General features: G+C 38.4%; 1 protein-coding gene across 1 annotated transcript; it reads left to right on the forward strand.

Annotated features, from left to right (window-relative positions):
* The first annotated feature begins 5697 nt into the window (after window positions 1-5697).
* On the forward strand, window positions 5698-8233 carry LOC122058839 (putative kinase-like protein TMKL1). Its single transcript, XM_042621530.1, has 2 exons — window positions 5698-7224; window positions 7464-8233. The coding sequence occupies exons 1-2, from the start codon at window positions 5868-5870 to the stop codon at window positions 8102-8104; spliced, it is 1998 nt and encodes a 665-aa protein (XP_042477464.1). The 5' UTR covers window positions 5698-5867; the 3' UTR covers window positions 8105-8233.
* Window positions 8234-13454: the final 5221 nt, after the last annotated feature.

Genomic DNA, 13454 nt, shown 5'->3' on the forward strand with positions numbered 1-13454 from the left:
TTCACTATGTCAAGCATATTATTGTTAGTTTGTCCGGATCCAGGCGGCTACTCTTTTATCTATCAAATTTACTGTTGTAGCAGTGTGAACATTTCTGATTGCTAAAGGTGATACCACTTGGCATATCTAAAAGCAAGGTTCAAGCAAACAGAATCAGACATGACATTGGCCTCCATTTTTTTTATTTTTTTTATTTTTGTTTATTTAAATCAAACGGAAAATGATCAGAAACAGCTTGGAATCGGCCAAAACCCTAGAACTTGGAATCGGGAAGAAGGAAGCAATTTTTTTTTTTTAATTGTTGTAAAATTTTTATTCAATAAACTTGTGGATCCTGTTGCTACAAGAGGTAAGTTTCATTGATTTTTTTTTTCTATTATTTTACTGATAAATAAGAAAACAATGGTGAAAAAATGAAGATCAAACATGAAATCGGCAATTCAAAAGAGGGTTCGTAGAATCAGCACAAATCAGATCAGTTGTTGCCAATTCTTAGTCGAATCTGAGCATTTCACTTCATCTGATTCCAATAACTTAGACCATTCATACAAGGACCAGAACTTGAACTCTAATTGTTAGTTTAGCAAAATGGAGGGTTGATGTGTTCAAGCCAAACACTCCATTTTTGCATTTAAATATAAAATCTGATTACTCAACCAATCCCTTTCTCTTCTTTAGGGAGTTTTTCTTTGGAAAAGATAAATCCACCTCTTATCCTTTAGACTTTTCAATCCACTGCCAAATATTCCAAATTGATCTCACCCAATATAAAAAATTTTAGACCAAAAGATCCCAAATCTAGGTGGAGCAATGCCACATCAACTATTTCTTATGCATGCGCTTTAATAAGTATATGAAGGAAGAATTAAAAGTGTGGCAAAGTCTTATACACTTGCAACAATTGCCATGTGGTTGCAAGGTTTGTGCCCAAATTTAGTAGATATGTTATTTACATTTAAATTGATTTTTTTTTTCCATAGGTAACTTATATGTGTTAAGGAAAAAAATAAAAAAATAAAAATACATAAAATGGCAACCCCTACAATTTTTTTTTTTGGACAGACTAAAAGAAATAAGGAAAGATCCCTAAATCAATCTTTAATTTGATTTTGCGTGCATCCTTACAACACTATGAAAATTGTATAAAATAAAAGGGATTGCTTGAATAATAAGAACTATAGAAAATTCTAGAAGAAGAATCCCATACACGCATAATACAACAATGATAGCAACTTAGCTTTATCCCAACTAAATGGGGGCCGGTTACATGAATCCAAACTAAGGAAAAAAAAGAAAAAACTAATTAAATTGAGTCGGCTACATGGATTCTAGCCTCTTGAGTCGGATCTATTCGATGTCTTACTTGGGACAAGACTTAAACTTTGCAAGTCTTTCCTCACTACTTTTCTTATAGTCATTTTTTGCATGCCCCAAGCTCTTTTAACTCATTCAATCTGATTCAGGTCACTCCTCCTTATTGAAGCATTCCTAAGCCTCTGTTAAACATGGACATGCCACCTCAAATGGTTTTTTCAGAGTTTATTATGAATCGGGGCGGCTCCCAAATCAGCCCTAATATGATCATTCATTACCTTATCCTTCTTGTTTATGCCACACATCCATCTCAACACTCTTACCTTTGCCACACATAGCTTATTGATACGACATTTTTTAATTGCCCAACATTTTGCCCCATGTATCATAACTAGTCTAATGACTATGCAATAGAACTTTCCTTTAAGCTTTAAAAGAATATGTCGGTCAAGCAACACCCTAGACACACCTCTCCACTTCATTTATCCCATTTTAATTTTCTGTGAAACATCATCCTCAATATCACCTTTTTATTTATAATTGACCATAAATACTTGAAATAATCACTTACCGTAACTCTAAATCCTCAATCATCACCATTTCTTTTACCCAAAAAAAAAAAAAAAAAAAGCATCACCATTTCATATCCATCATAGTATGACTAAAGTTATACATCATATAATCCGTGTTTTTTCTGTTTTGTTTGAAACCTCTTGATTCCAAGGTTGATCTCCATAACTCTAACTTAACATTAATCCTAATATTTGTCTCATCCACCAAAACATCATGATTTATTAAAGTGAATGGTCAGTAATGTGATAAATAATTCAAATAGGATTGAGAAATTTAGTACTGACACTTATAATAATAACGAAATAAAAAAAAAAAAAAAAAAAAAAAAAAAAACCTTAGTATTGAAACCTTTGGTATACATTTTTGAGAAACCGATCAGTCATTATTAAAGTATTTGGGTGTAGTTTGAAAATTTTTCTTTAAGTATATATATATATATATATATATATATAAAGAAAAAAAGAAAAAGAAAAAGGTAAAGAGTCTTTGGATGGACATTGGGTATAGTGGGAGAGCTAATGCAAAGAATTAGATGTCTTGGATATTGATATTCCAGTCTTCTTTCTTTTTTCTTTTTGGTGTAAATTAAACTTTTTTTCTTTTCTATTTTGTTAAAGTAAGCTAGAACTTTGTTAAAGTAAAAGAAGAATAAAATTAGGGGACAAAAAGTTTCATGTACCCACCATGGTGCATGAAACCTAGAGTCATAAATATCCCTTTATTAGACAAAGTCACCGTTGCCCCTAACAATCCCATCCAGTGACAATAATGCCAAGGAAACTTTATACCTACGTTAGAGAGAAACTCAGTCCAAACGATAAAGTCAAGACTATGTATCATTTAACCAAAGGGGATGAAACTTCAAGAAAAACCAATCCCCTCTAATGAAAGCAAAAGAAGCTAAAACAGGAGCCAACCTTGTGGGGCCATCCCAATCCCAAGGGGCGACCTCCTTAGAATCCCATCTTTTGAGTTCATGAAGTTTGTCTTTGTCAAAGTTTTGGAGGAAATTAATGGGAGTAGTCAGACCTACTTAGCCATCTACTTTTCTATTTATATATATATATATATATATATATATATTGGAAAGGGGATGATCAAGTTCCATTGTATCAAATATAAGAACAATCAAAACCCAAAACCCTTGCCGCATCATTGCTTGAGGCAATTAGTTTTGGGTTAGAAAAAAAAAAGATTAGTTTTGGGTTCGAGTCGGCATGCTCTATCATCGTTTGTTGGTCTTACAAAAGAGTTATTTATAGTATGAAAAATCCAACATGGGGGCTATGATCACTATCATGGAACATTTTTTTTTAGTTCTTAAAAAATATAAGAAAAAATGTTTTCTATCAGGGAGTGTGGCTCCTATGCCCATACACATAGGTGGTGAAATGATCGATTCGCCCCCGCAAAATGGAAAATTGCATATTTGTGGATGCTTACTTATGTACTTTTATTGGCCCTCATGCATAAGGATGTGAATTTGAAATCGAAACCGTTTAACGAAATCGAACTGAGCCATTTACATCAAAACCACAAAACCGTTTAGTAAATGGTTTGGTTCTGGTTTCAAGTTTAAGACTGATTAATTAAATGGGTCGGGTTAGTTTTAACCATTTAACCTGTTGGTTTCAAACCGAATTGATACCATGAAAACTGAACCACTTAAACCATCAAAACTGATTTGATCAACCCATATAACGATTAAATATTTTGTTATTTTAACAAAACATAATGGTTTAATTTAGGGAATAATTAAAGACCATAGATGCTCTCTAATAGTCTATTCAATAATTTAATTCTATTATGTAGTTAAATCCTTGTTTGTTCAATGCCTCATTTAATTGATACATGATTGACGTATTTATCAACAAAAGCTAATTTTAGTAAACATGTGAATAAATAAACAAACCGATTCCTAACCGTTTAGAAATCATAAGGAATAAACCGTGATCAAAACCATTTAAAACCATAAAACTGACACCATTTAAAATCCATAGAATTGAAATCATTTACTAAATGGTTGCGGTTTCAGAAAGTACAACCGTTTAGTAACTGGTGCGATTTTCATTTCAGTCAAATAAATTTGAACTGAACCAAATCACACCGTATACATCAAAACTGAACTGATTAACACCCATACTCATGCATGTGCAGGAATCACACTTCCTCATAAAAAATACTTTCAAAAAATAATAATAAATAAATAAATAAGTAAATAACCCTGGTGCACAAGGCCATAAGGGGTGTGGATGGGAACCTTTTGTCACGCTCCTCATCAATGCTTCTCTCCTATCACTCTGGTCAAAGAACCCTTACCCAATCCAATATTTACTTGAAACATTGTCTACACCAAAGGATTAAAGTATCGGTATCGGTCGTCGTATCGGTCGATCAAAATTAAGATACGTATCGGAGGGTATCGTATCGTATCGAAGATACGCTAAGATACGCTAAAGATACGCACATAAATGGATAGGGAACACATTTTTATGCACTTTTGCATAAAAAAAATAGTTAAAAAAAGCTATATATAACATGTAGAATGCATAAATACTTAAGTAGAGGGTATCGTATTGATAGATAAATATATTGAGTTGAAAATGTTCAAAATGATGAGATTTGAGTTTCTTACAATTTTTTATTTCCTCATTGCCATTGCCACTGTGATGAGTGCCGTGAAGAGTGTCGTGATAGTTCAAATCCTTGGCTAGGACCTTCTTCTTTAATAGGAGCAACTACGATGATATTCTGCACTTGTCGAATATAGGCACAATATTTACCCCAGTCGAAATATTTATGGTAGTGGGTCTCCCATTCATTGTAGAAAAATTAAATTTTTTTTATAGAAGTTGTAGATTAAATGTTTTTAAAGAACATATAAAAAATCAACAAAGTGTGGATCAATATATTTGAGTAGATCTGAGAAATAAAAAAAAATTGAAACCCTCACTTTTTTGGGGAAAAAATGTGGGTTTCATTTGAAATCATGTATTTAGTAATTATAAGTTATGACATTATTTTTAAGAGTTGAATGAACTAAATTTTCTGGAAAAAAAAATTGGGGGAATTTTTTTTTTAAATTAATTTCGGAATAAAAAAATTTAAAAAATATATTTTTTTGAGAAAAATAAAAAATTTCCATGGAAGTTGTAGAACACTTGTTTTTACATAACATATAAAAAATCTAGAAAACTGTTGGTGAGAGTGTGAAGTGTTTGTTTCAAACAACAAAAAATTCACACTTAAGTAGCCGTATCGTACCGATACAGTATGATACAGCTCGATACTGCATGATACCTTCAATACGTACTGATACTCTCGGGAATTTTCAGATTTTTAAAAGTTCTTATCGTAGAGTATCGTACGTATCGATACCGATACGGTACGGCACGATACGATACGTACGTCAATACACAAAAAGAGGTCCAAAATTTCTCATAATATATCGATATGTATCGTACCGATACCTATCGATACAGATACATATTGATTGATACGACACGATACGCACCGAAACTTAAAACCATGTCTACACCCCTAATTTAACATGATCAAAACGAGCACAAAGGTCCATTGGATTCCCTTTGTGTACTATGTGACCAAATCCTTACATTGAATAGGCCCACCACCGCAATGGTCTTTCCTCAGGGAAACAAAAGGTGGGTGGGGTCATCATGGGCCCCATCAGATGATAGCTTTCATCTCAACAAGACATGCTTCAATAAGCCAATATTATTTTAAAATCAAATTGAGGCCGTCTGATTGGTAGACTTAATGACTACCAGTCCACTCTTCTCCTTTCTCACATTAACATAATCAAAGAGCTTTTTTCTAAGCTGTCCTCCTCCAGCCATAAGCCATTAACACACTCACTTCAAAGCTCGGGCAGTGAGGCCTCAAAGTCAAGCTAGTATAGAACACTCTCCCAACTACACCCCCTTTTCCTTCCTCTTTCAGACCTTCTCTCTGATTCATTCATGGCGTCTCTACAGCTTTACCCTCTGTTCATTGTCCTTTTCTACTTCCTTTTCTCTACTTCTTTCTTACTTACTTCCTCTTCGGATGTTGCGCTTGTCTTGGGCAAGATCAAACCTTCACTTCAAGGTGTTGAGGAGAATATAATGCTTTCTTCTTGGAACTACTCTGTTCCTCTCTGTCAATGGAGAGGACTCCACTGGGTTTTCTCTAATGGTTCACTTCTTCGGTGTAACGATGTCTCCTTTCCTCAACGGACCAATGTTTCTCTCTTTAGAGAACCGGGTCTGCAACTCTACTCACTTCAGCTCCCATCTGCTGGTCTCTCTGGTGAAATCCCTAGAGAAATTGGTGAACTCTCGTCGTTGCAGAGTCTGTACCTTGGTGTTAACTCGCTCAAAGGTAATGTCCCTCTCGAGCTTGGGTACAGCATTTCGCTCTCTGATATCGATTTCAGTAGCAACTCCTTAGATGGGTCTCTCCCTCCTTCAATCTGGAACCTTTGTGATCGTCTTGTTTCTCTTCGGCTTCAGGGTAATAATTTCTCCGGTCTTCTTCCTCAACCGGCATTACCCAACTCTACTTGCGCCAATTTACAGGTTTTGGATTTGAGCGATAACAAATTTTCAGGAGAATTTCCGGAATTTGTAACTCAGTTTCATGCTTTGAAGGAGCTTGATCTCGCGAACAATATCTTATCGGGTTCACTTCCGTCGAGTATAGCTGGACTGGACCTTGAAAGATTGAATCTCTCATACAACAACTTTAGTGGGGTTTTGCCTGGGTTGGGGGAATCAAAGTATGGAGCACAGGTTTTTGAAGGAAACAATCCTGCGCTGTGTGGGGCTCCTCTGGGGGGTTGCAGGGGAAGCTCTGGTATGAGCTCCGGTGGCATTGCGGGTCTTGTGATTGGGCTAATGACTAGTGCTGTAGTCTTAGCTTCATTACTAATTGGGTATGTGCAGGGGAAGAAGAGGAACGGAGGAAATGAAGATGACATAGAGGAAGGAGAAGAAGAGGAGAGTGGTGACAATGGTGATGGGAAGCTTATACTATTTCAGGGTGGAGAGCATTTGACATTAGAGGATGTACTGAATGCTACTGGTCAGGTGATGGAGAAAACAACCTATGGAACTGTCTATAAGGCTAAACTTGCAGATGGGGGTACCATTGCTCTGAGGCTGCTCAGAGAAGGTAGTTGCAAGGAGAGAAATTCGTGCTTGCCTGTGATAAAGCAGCTTGGCCGAATCCGACATGAGAACTTGGTTCCACTTCGAGCTTTCTATCAAGGGCAAAGAGGAGAGAAGCTCCTCATTTATGATTACCTCCCAAACAAGTCCCTCTATGATCATTTACACGGTACAGACTCTTTCCAGCTTATTTTGATCAGCTTAATATCTATGCATTTTTGTTGTTGAATTAGTATATTTAATGGGTAAAAAGTTGGTTTTTTCTTATTGAATTTAGGCTAAAATTGAATTTCAACTGGGTTTGGGTTCTATTTATTGAGTTGATATTGTCTTCTTATATGATTGATAGATTAGATATCTAACAAAAGTTCTCTTTAACTCTGTAATCTCTTTATTGCTCCAATTCAGAAACTAGAGCAGGGAAGCCTCCAATGTTGAACTGGGCTCGTCTTCACAAAATTGCATTGGGTATAGCCAGAGGTCTTGCATACCTACACACAGGCATGGAAGTGCCAGTAATCCATGGGAATGTGAGATCAAAAAATGTCCTGGTTGATGAATTCTTTGTGGCGAGGCTGACTGAGTTTGGATTAGACAAAATGATGGTACCTGCTGTAGCCGATGAAATTGTGGCAGTTGCCAAGTCTGATGGCTACAAAGCCCCGGAGTTACAGAAGATGAAGAAGTGCAATCCATGGACAGATGTATATGCATATGGGATACTGTTATTAGAGATTTTGATGGGGAAGAAGCCTGGTAAGGATGTGAGTGGGCAGTTTGTGGACTTGCCATCCATGGTGAAGGTAGCAGTGTTGGAGGAGACAACAATGGAGGTTTTTGATGTGGAGATACTGAAGGGGTTCAGGAGTCCAATGGAGGAAGGTTTGGTTCAGGCATTGAAGCTTGCAATGGGTTGTTGTGCACCTGTAGCCTCTGTTAGACCTACCATGGATGAAGTTGTTAAGCAATTGGAGGAGAACAGACCCAGGAATAGATCTGCACTGTATAGCCCAACAGAGACACGTAGTGAAATAGGTACTCCCTTTTAAGCTTCTTTGTTCACTCTCTGCCCCCACCCTCAATTTCTAAGATGGAACATTGCTTGGTGGTTCATTTTGTTTGTGTATGGAATTTGTATTTTGAAGTGAGGTTAGTGCTCAAATATTATCTTTCTTAGATATTGAAGGGTGATGATGGGTGATGTGCTTATTGCATTTTTCTTTGATTGTTTAAGCTGAATGAATGTAGTCTTACTAAGAAGTGGGTCTTGTTCTAAAGCTACCCAAAGTAAAATTAAACACTGTAACGGTGACTGAAAGGAGCTTCACAGGGTCAGGGCATATCTTGTAAACTATAGTGTAGAATTTTCAAAATATATAGGGAGATCAATTAGTCTGTGACTTGCTTTGTGATCTGGTGAGGTAGTGTCAGAATGGCTATGAAGTTAGTGAAGTCCATAAGTATCATCAGAGTCCTGGGGTGTAAGCTTCCATCTTTGGTTCTGAATCAGCCTTATGAATTTGAAAAACTGATATCATGGACCTTAAGCTTTGAACTGGTGACTTGTTACATTATTTAAACCTACTCCCAGAATTAAGAGGTCAGGTTGTATCTTCTTGGACTATGAAGGAGTTTACAAACTTCACAGAGATGACTGTGAGCGTGGGCAAAGCTTATGTTAGAATAAACACTATAATGTATGTTGGGGAAATTATCATCACTCCTCAAGCCAGGAATGGTGGGGTGCTCACTGAGTCATGAATCATCTTTTTGTAATCAACTTTTTGTCCCCCTTTTGGCTTTCATTGTGTGGAAAATCCCTAGTTCTACCTGTGGGGGGTTTGATTTACTTACCTCCCTCAACCCAGAAGTATACAGTCTATGAGGAGACAGCAATAGAGGACATGAAGAGAGATGATGATGGCATTGTTTGGTACTGTATCTTTGTTACTTTCTTTTATTGTTTTTCGACTTATCTACTTTTCATCCGCATTCTAATCATACCCACGGGAGTTAGAGCACTTGTAAATAATTTTTCCTAGCGCAAGAATAGGATTGAGTCGGTACAAGGGCATTGGATCCCTTCGGACCTGTAGAAGTGTGATATTGGGTCGGGGTTTGATGAACCATATTTACTGATACTCCCCTGCTATTAAGTTCATTTTTGATTCCCCAAGAAAATACTACTTTACCATTACCATTCCGCTTCCTCCCATATTCTCCTTCCAAACAGACCACTGCCGACCTGCCACCACTCCGACCTTACCTCTGTTATCTATCCCCATCTCGTCCACCCCTCTCCTTGCCTCTGCCTCCTAACCCTCACCCCACCCCGACACCCACCCTTACCTCACACCCACCGTCCCTGCCCCAACATCTCTTGTCCCACCCCGCTTTGTACAAACCCCTATCCGGGCAGCCCTGCTTTTGCTGGCGATTTTCCTTATATCCCCCACTTCTCCAAGCCCCATTGTCGGAACTTCCCTTTAAATCCTTCCATTGCCATTTCCAGACACCACTCCAAATGTTAGACACAAAAACCGGAGTGTATTCACGCCAAAATCTCAGTTACTCTGAAGAACTTAAAAGAAAAAAGAAATCGGGAAAAAAAGTAAAGGAAAAACAGAAATCCTTCCCTTCTTAATTGGAGAAGAGAGACTTCATACTGATGAAGCCGGAAAATGATGCAAATTCACTCGTTGGAAAAACCAACAGATCTTTCTCTAGATAAAAGGTAAAAAGTCTTACAATTGTTTTGCAAAGTTGAAATGAGTTAGAATAAGAAGAATGGATTAAGTCAATAGGCAAAAAATTGAAGAGCTCTTTAATTTTTGGTAAATCTGCTCTGTTCCTACAGAAATTGAATGGATCCGGATCCTCTCTATAGAGCCCTTGGACCATAGAGTGATCCCACGGTTGGAAGGACCCGAGCACGTGTCTCGAGGTCACTCCAGCTGTGAGATCACTTTATGGTCCATGGACTCTATGGAGAGAAATCCTATCCAAAATGGAAGAGTGGCACATCACCAAGACACCAACTACCAAAGATCTCACAAAATATTTGGTAACAAAATAAGTATGTTTTAAAACCTTTCCCATAACCAAGAACCACTAATCTCGCATATTGATGTCTTAGTGTATATATATTGTTAGATCAAGCACCAAGAAACACGAATACAGAGAGAGACAATAGATCCGTACGGCACAGAGATTTAACGAGGTTCACACACCAGGGTGGTGTGCTACGTCCTCGGGCGAAGAAGAAGATGATTCACTATGCAGAAGAAAGATTACACCCTAGCAGCGGCGAGGAAGAACTCGCCCTGAAACCCTAGCTTCGTGAAAATCCTAGAATACAATGACTCTCAACAAGCAACAGTACATTATATATATATACTCCAAATAGCGGTTCGACCCATCGGGTCACGGTCGATCCGGTCGAACCATACCGCGGGGGCTACGCCCCCGCACCCCCATACGAGATCAGTGATGGGCTCCGGGCTTGGGCCGATAGGCCCAAGCCCTCTGCTTCCATCACAGATCTCAGAAAATTTCCCATTCGGGTCGCCACCAAAATATGTCGGATCGGGTCAATCTTCAAAGCGGGTCAAGAATTCGAGACAAACTTAACATATATAAGTGTGTTTCTGTCATAGTCTATTTTCTTCTTTAGTACATTTATCAGTTCTATTTCATTCTGGATTCAGATCTACTTCACGCCCAATTCCTAATATATCATTTTTTGAAGTCATATTATTTCTATGAATGAAATTGAATAGCGGATCATTTAGGTATCCAAGATTATGGGAAATCACGTTACCACCGGTGGGTGAACTAATGCCAGAGTTGCGGTCTGGTTTTTGACAGTAAACGGGAAGAGAGAGGGAGAGTTTAAAAAATGACAGAGTAGTTATAACCCAACTTCTTGTTATATTGATAGACTATAGTGTTCAGAATAATATGCAAAACTGTATGTACCCATTTTTCCATCAGCAGAAGCAGGGCTGTGCAGAGAGGTGATATTTTTTTTTTTTTGGGGGAGGGGGAGAGGGGGGGTGGGGGTGCGGGGTGGGGTGTTGTAATGAGTGTTGGACAGGAGAGTTCGGAGCAGGGAAAGTGGGGATGAGGTAGGGGTAGCTGTGGGGAAGGGGGTAAGGGTCAAGAGGCAGAGGCAGAGGCAGGAAGGGGTGAATGGGATGAGAAGAGATGGTAGAGGTAGGGAAGGGGTGGTGGGCAGTGGGTTGTTGGAATGAGAATATGGAAGGAAAGAGGATGATAGTAGGGGTAATTTGGGGTTTTAAAAATACCATGGGAGGATGAGAGGTAAAAGTGTAAAAGTTGTATTTTCTTGGGGAATCAAGAGAAAAAAAAAAAAAGAGTTGAAATAAGGCTGAGTTTATTGTTTATTCATAATCAGAATAGAACTTAGAAGTAGGAGAGTATCAATAGATATAGGTCAAGTATTGGGGAGTAATAGGAATTGCCCCATTTGTGTTCTCTCTGAAAATGATTATATCTGAAGATCTGAAGACCAAGGATACATCATCACCACCATCTTGGGGAGAAGTAATGAGGGAGGGATGGTCATGGTGGACATTTGATGATGGTGCTTGTGGGGTCAGAAGAAACAGGGCATGGAGTGACCTGGTAACTCATCTTGGTGTGCTTGATCTCATCAATGGAGCGCGAGAGAAAATGAGCACTAGCCAATAGGTCTCATAAAACCAACTTAATTGATGGGAAAGTGTTTAATGGCTAACATAAATGATTTTAGAGTAATTTATAGCGCCATCCCTTGAAGAATGCCACAATTATAAGAACACCTCATCTGTTTCACCAAATTAGACTCAGACCCCCTACCATTAGTTACTATTAAGTCAAGAGTTAAAATGACTGTTATATTCTTTTCACTAAAACTCATTTTAACTTCATTCCTCTTTCACCCTTACCTATTTTCACCTTCACCGAGACATCAACTGGAGAGAGAGAGAGAGAGAGAGAGAGAGAGAGAGAGAGAGAGAGAGAGAGAGAGAGAGAGAGAGAGAGAGAGAAGTTGATTTTGGTGGTAGAGTAGCAACCCACCATTGTTTTTGGTTCAAAACTTATAGCAGAGGAGGGTTCTGGGTGTGAGGGTCTATGGATAAAAAAGAGTTGTAGAAAGTAAGTTCCAACTAATTCTTCTCAACCAATACAAACAAGGGAGGATACCAATTTAGAATATTAGGAACAGAGTAAAAAAAGAAGAAACAATGGAAGAGTTGCAGACTTACCTGAGGAAATTGCTTACCAGAGAGAGGGATATCAGATAGAACTGCAAGATAGCCATCCAACAAGAGCAACCAGCAACAATGAAACTTCTCTTGAAACTCTAAATCTTTAATCGGTGGTTACATCCATTTATATAGAAGAGAAGAAAACAATTCCTATACAAACACTGACACTGTAAATAGAGTTCTAACTTGTCACTCCCGGTATCGGATCAGTGACGGCATGGTTCTTTTGGATTCTTAGATTCTTGTTTGTTTGATTGAAGAGGGTTTTAAGTTAAGAACTTAATTAAACCCAGAATTTCAGTTTGATTTTCATCTTCATAAGAGAGTTCTCTCCATCAACGTGACTTCATGTCTACTCCGGCACCACCTAACCGCTTTTGTTTCTTGCGAGAGGTTGAAGATGATATTTCTTAGAACCCGTGTGTGACACCCAGTGGCGGCACCCGTGCGCGACACCTAGTGGTGCTCCTCCTACAGCCTCTCCTACCCAGTCTTCACTACAGTGGTCCAAAAGCTCAAGCCCCATATACTCCAATCCAACCTCTCCCTCCTTGCCAATTACGCCGCCGCCATGGTCCTCTCTCGCCTTGCGCACGACTACTCCACCAAAACCCTAGCTTCCCGTTACTCACTGGAGACTTACCTCATCTCCAAGATCACCAACATCGTCACCCGTCTCCTCGCCACAAAACTCTACCCAGAGTTAATAAAGATCCCCATCAGCCGTCGCCATCTCCATGAAACCACCCAGGCCTTCGAGGAGCTCACCTCCCTCCCCAACATGTGTGGCGTCATTGATGGTAGCCCCATCAAGCTTCACCGCCTCGATTTGGGTGAAAGAAATAAGAACTTTTTATAAGGGTATTTTAGGTACTTCATATTTAATAAAGGTATTTTGGTATTTAAAATAAAATATAGTTGTTGATATCAGCATATAAGATATATTTCTTAAGAGTGACTGACGGTAGGAGGTCTGAGTCTAATTTGATGAAACATGAGAGGGTGTTCTTATAATTATGACATTCTCCAAGAGATGACGCTGTAAATTACCCATGATTTTACTAAGGTAATTATAAAAGACACTCCATTCTCATTCTCCGTACATAGTCCTATTGTGTGAGGTGGC

This window comes from Macadamia integrifolia, chromosome 13 (genome assembly GCF_013358625.1).
Source record: "Macadamia integrifolia cultivar HAES 741 chromosome 13, SCU_Mint_v3, whole genome shotgun sequence".
Classification (NCBI taxonomy): Eukaryota; Viridiplantae; Streptophyta; class Magnoliopsida; order Proteales; family Proteaceae; genus Macadamia; species Macadamia integrifolia.

What these genes read in the sequence shown, in the direction of transcription:
- LOC122058839 (XM_042621530.1), top strand. Translation starts at nt 5,868, where the DNA reads ATGGCGTCTCTACAGCTTTACCCTCTGTTCATTGTCCTTTTCTACTTC. An exon ending in CCTCTATGATCATTTACACG is followed by an intron (nt 7,225 to 7,463) that starts GTACAGACTCTT and finishes GCTCCAATTCAG; the next exon opens with AAACTAGAGCAGGGAAGCCT.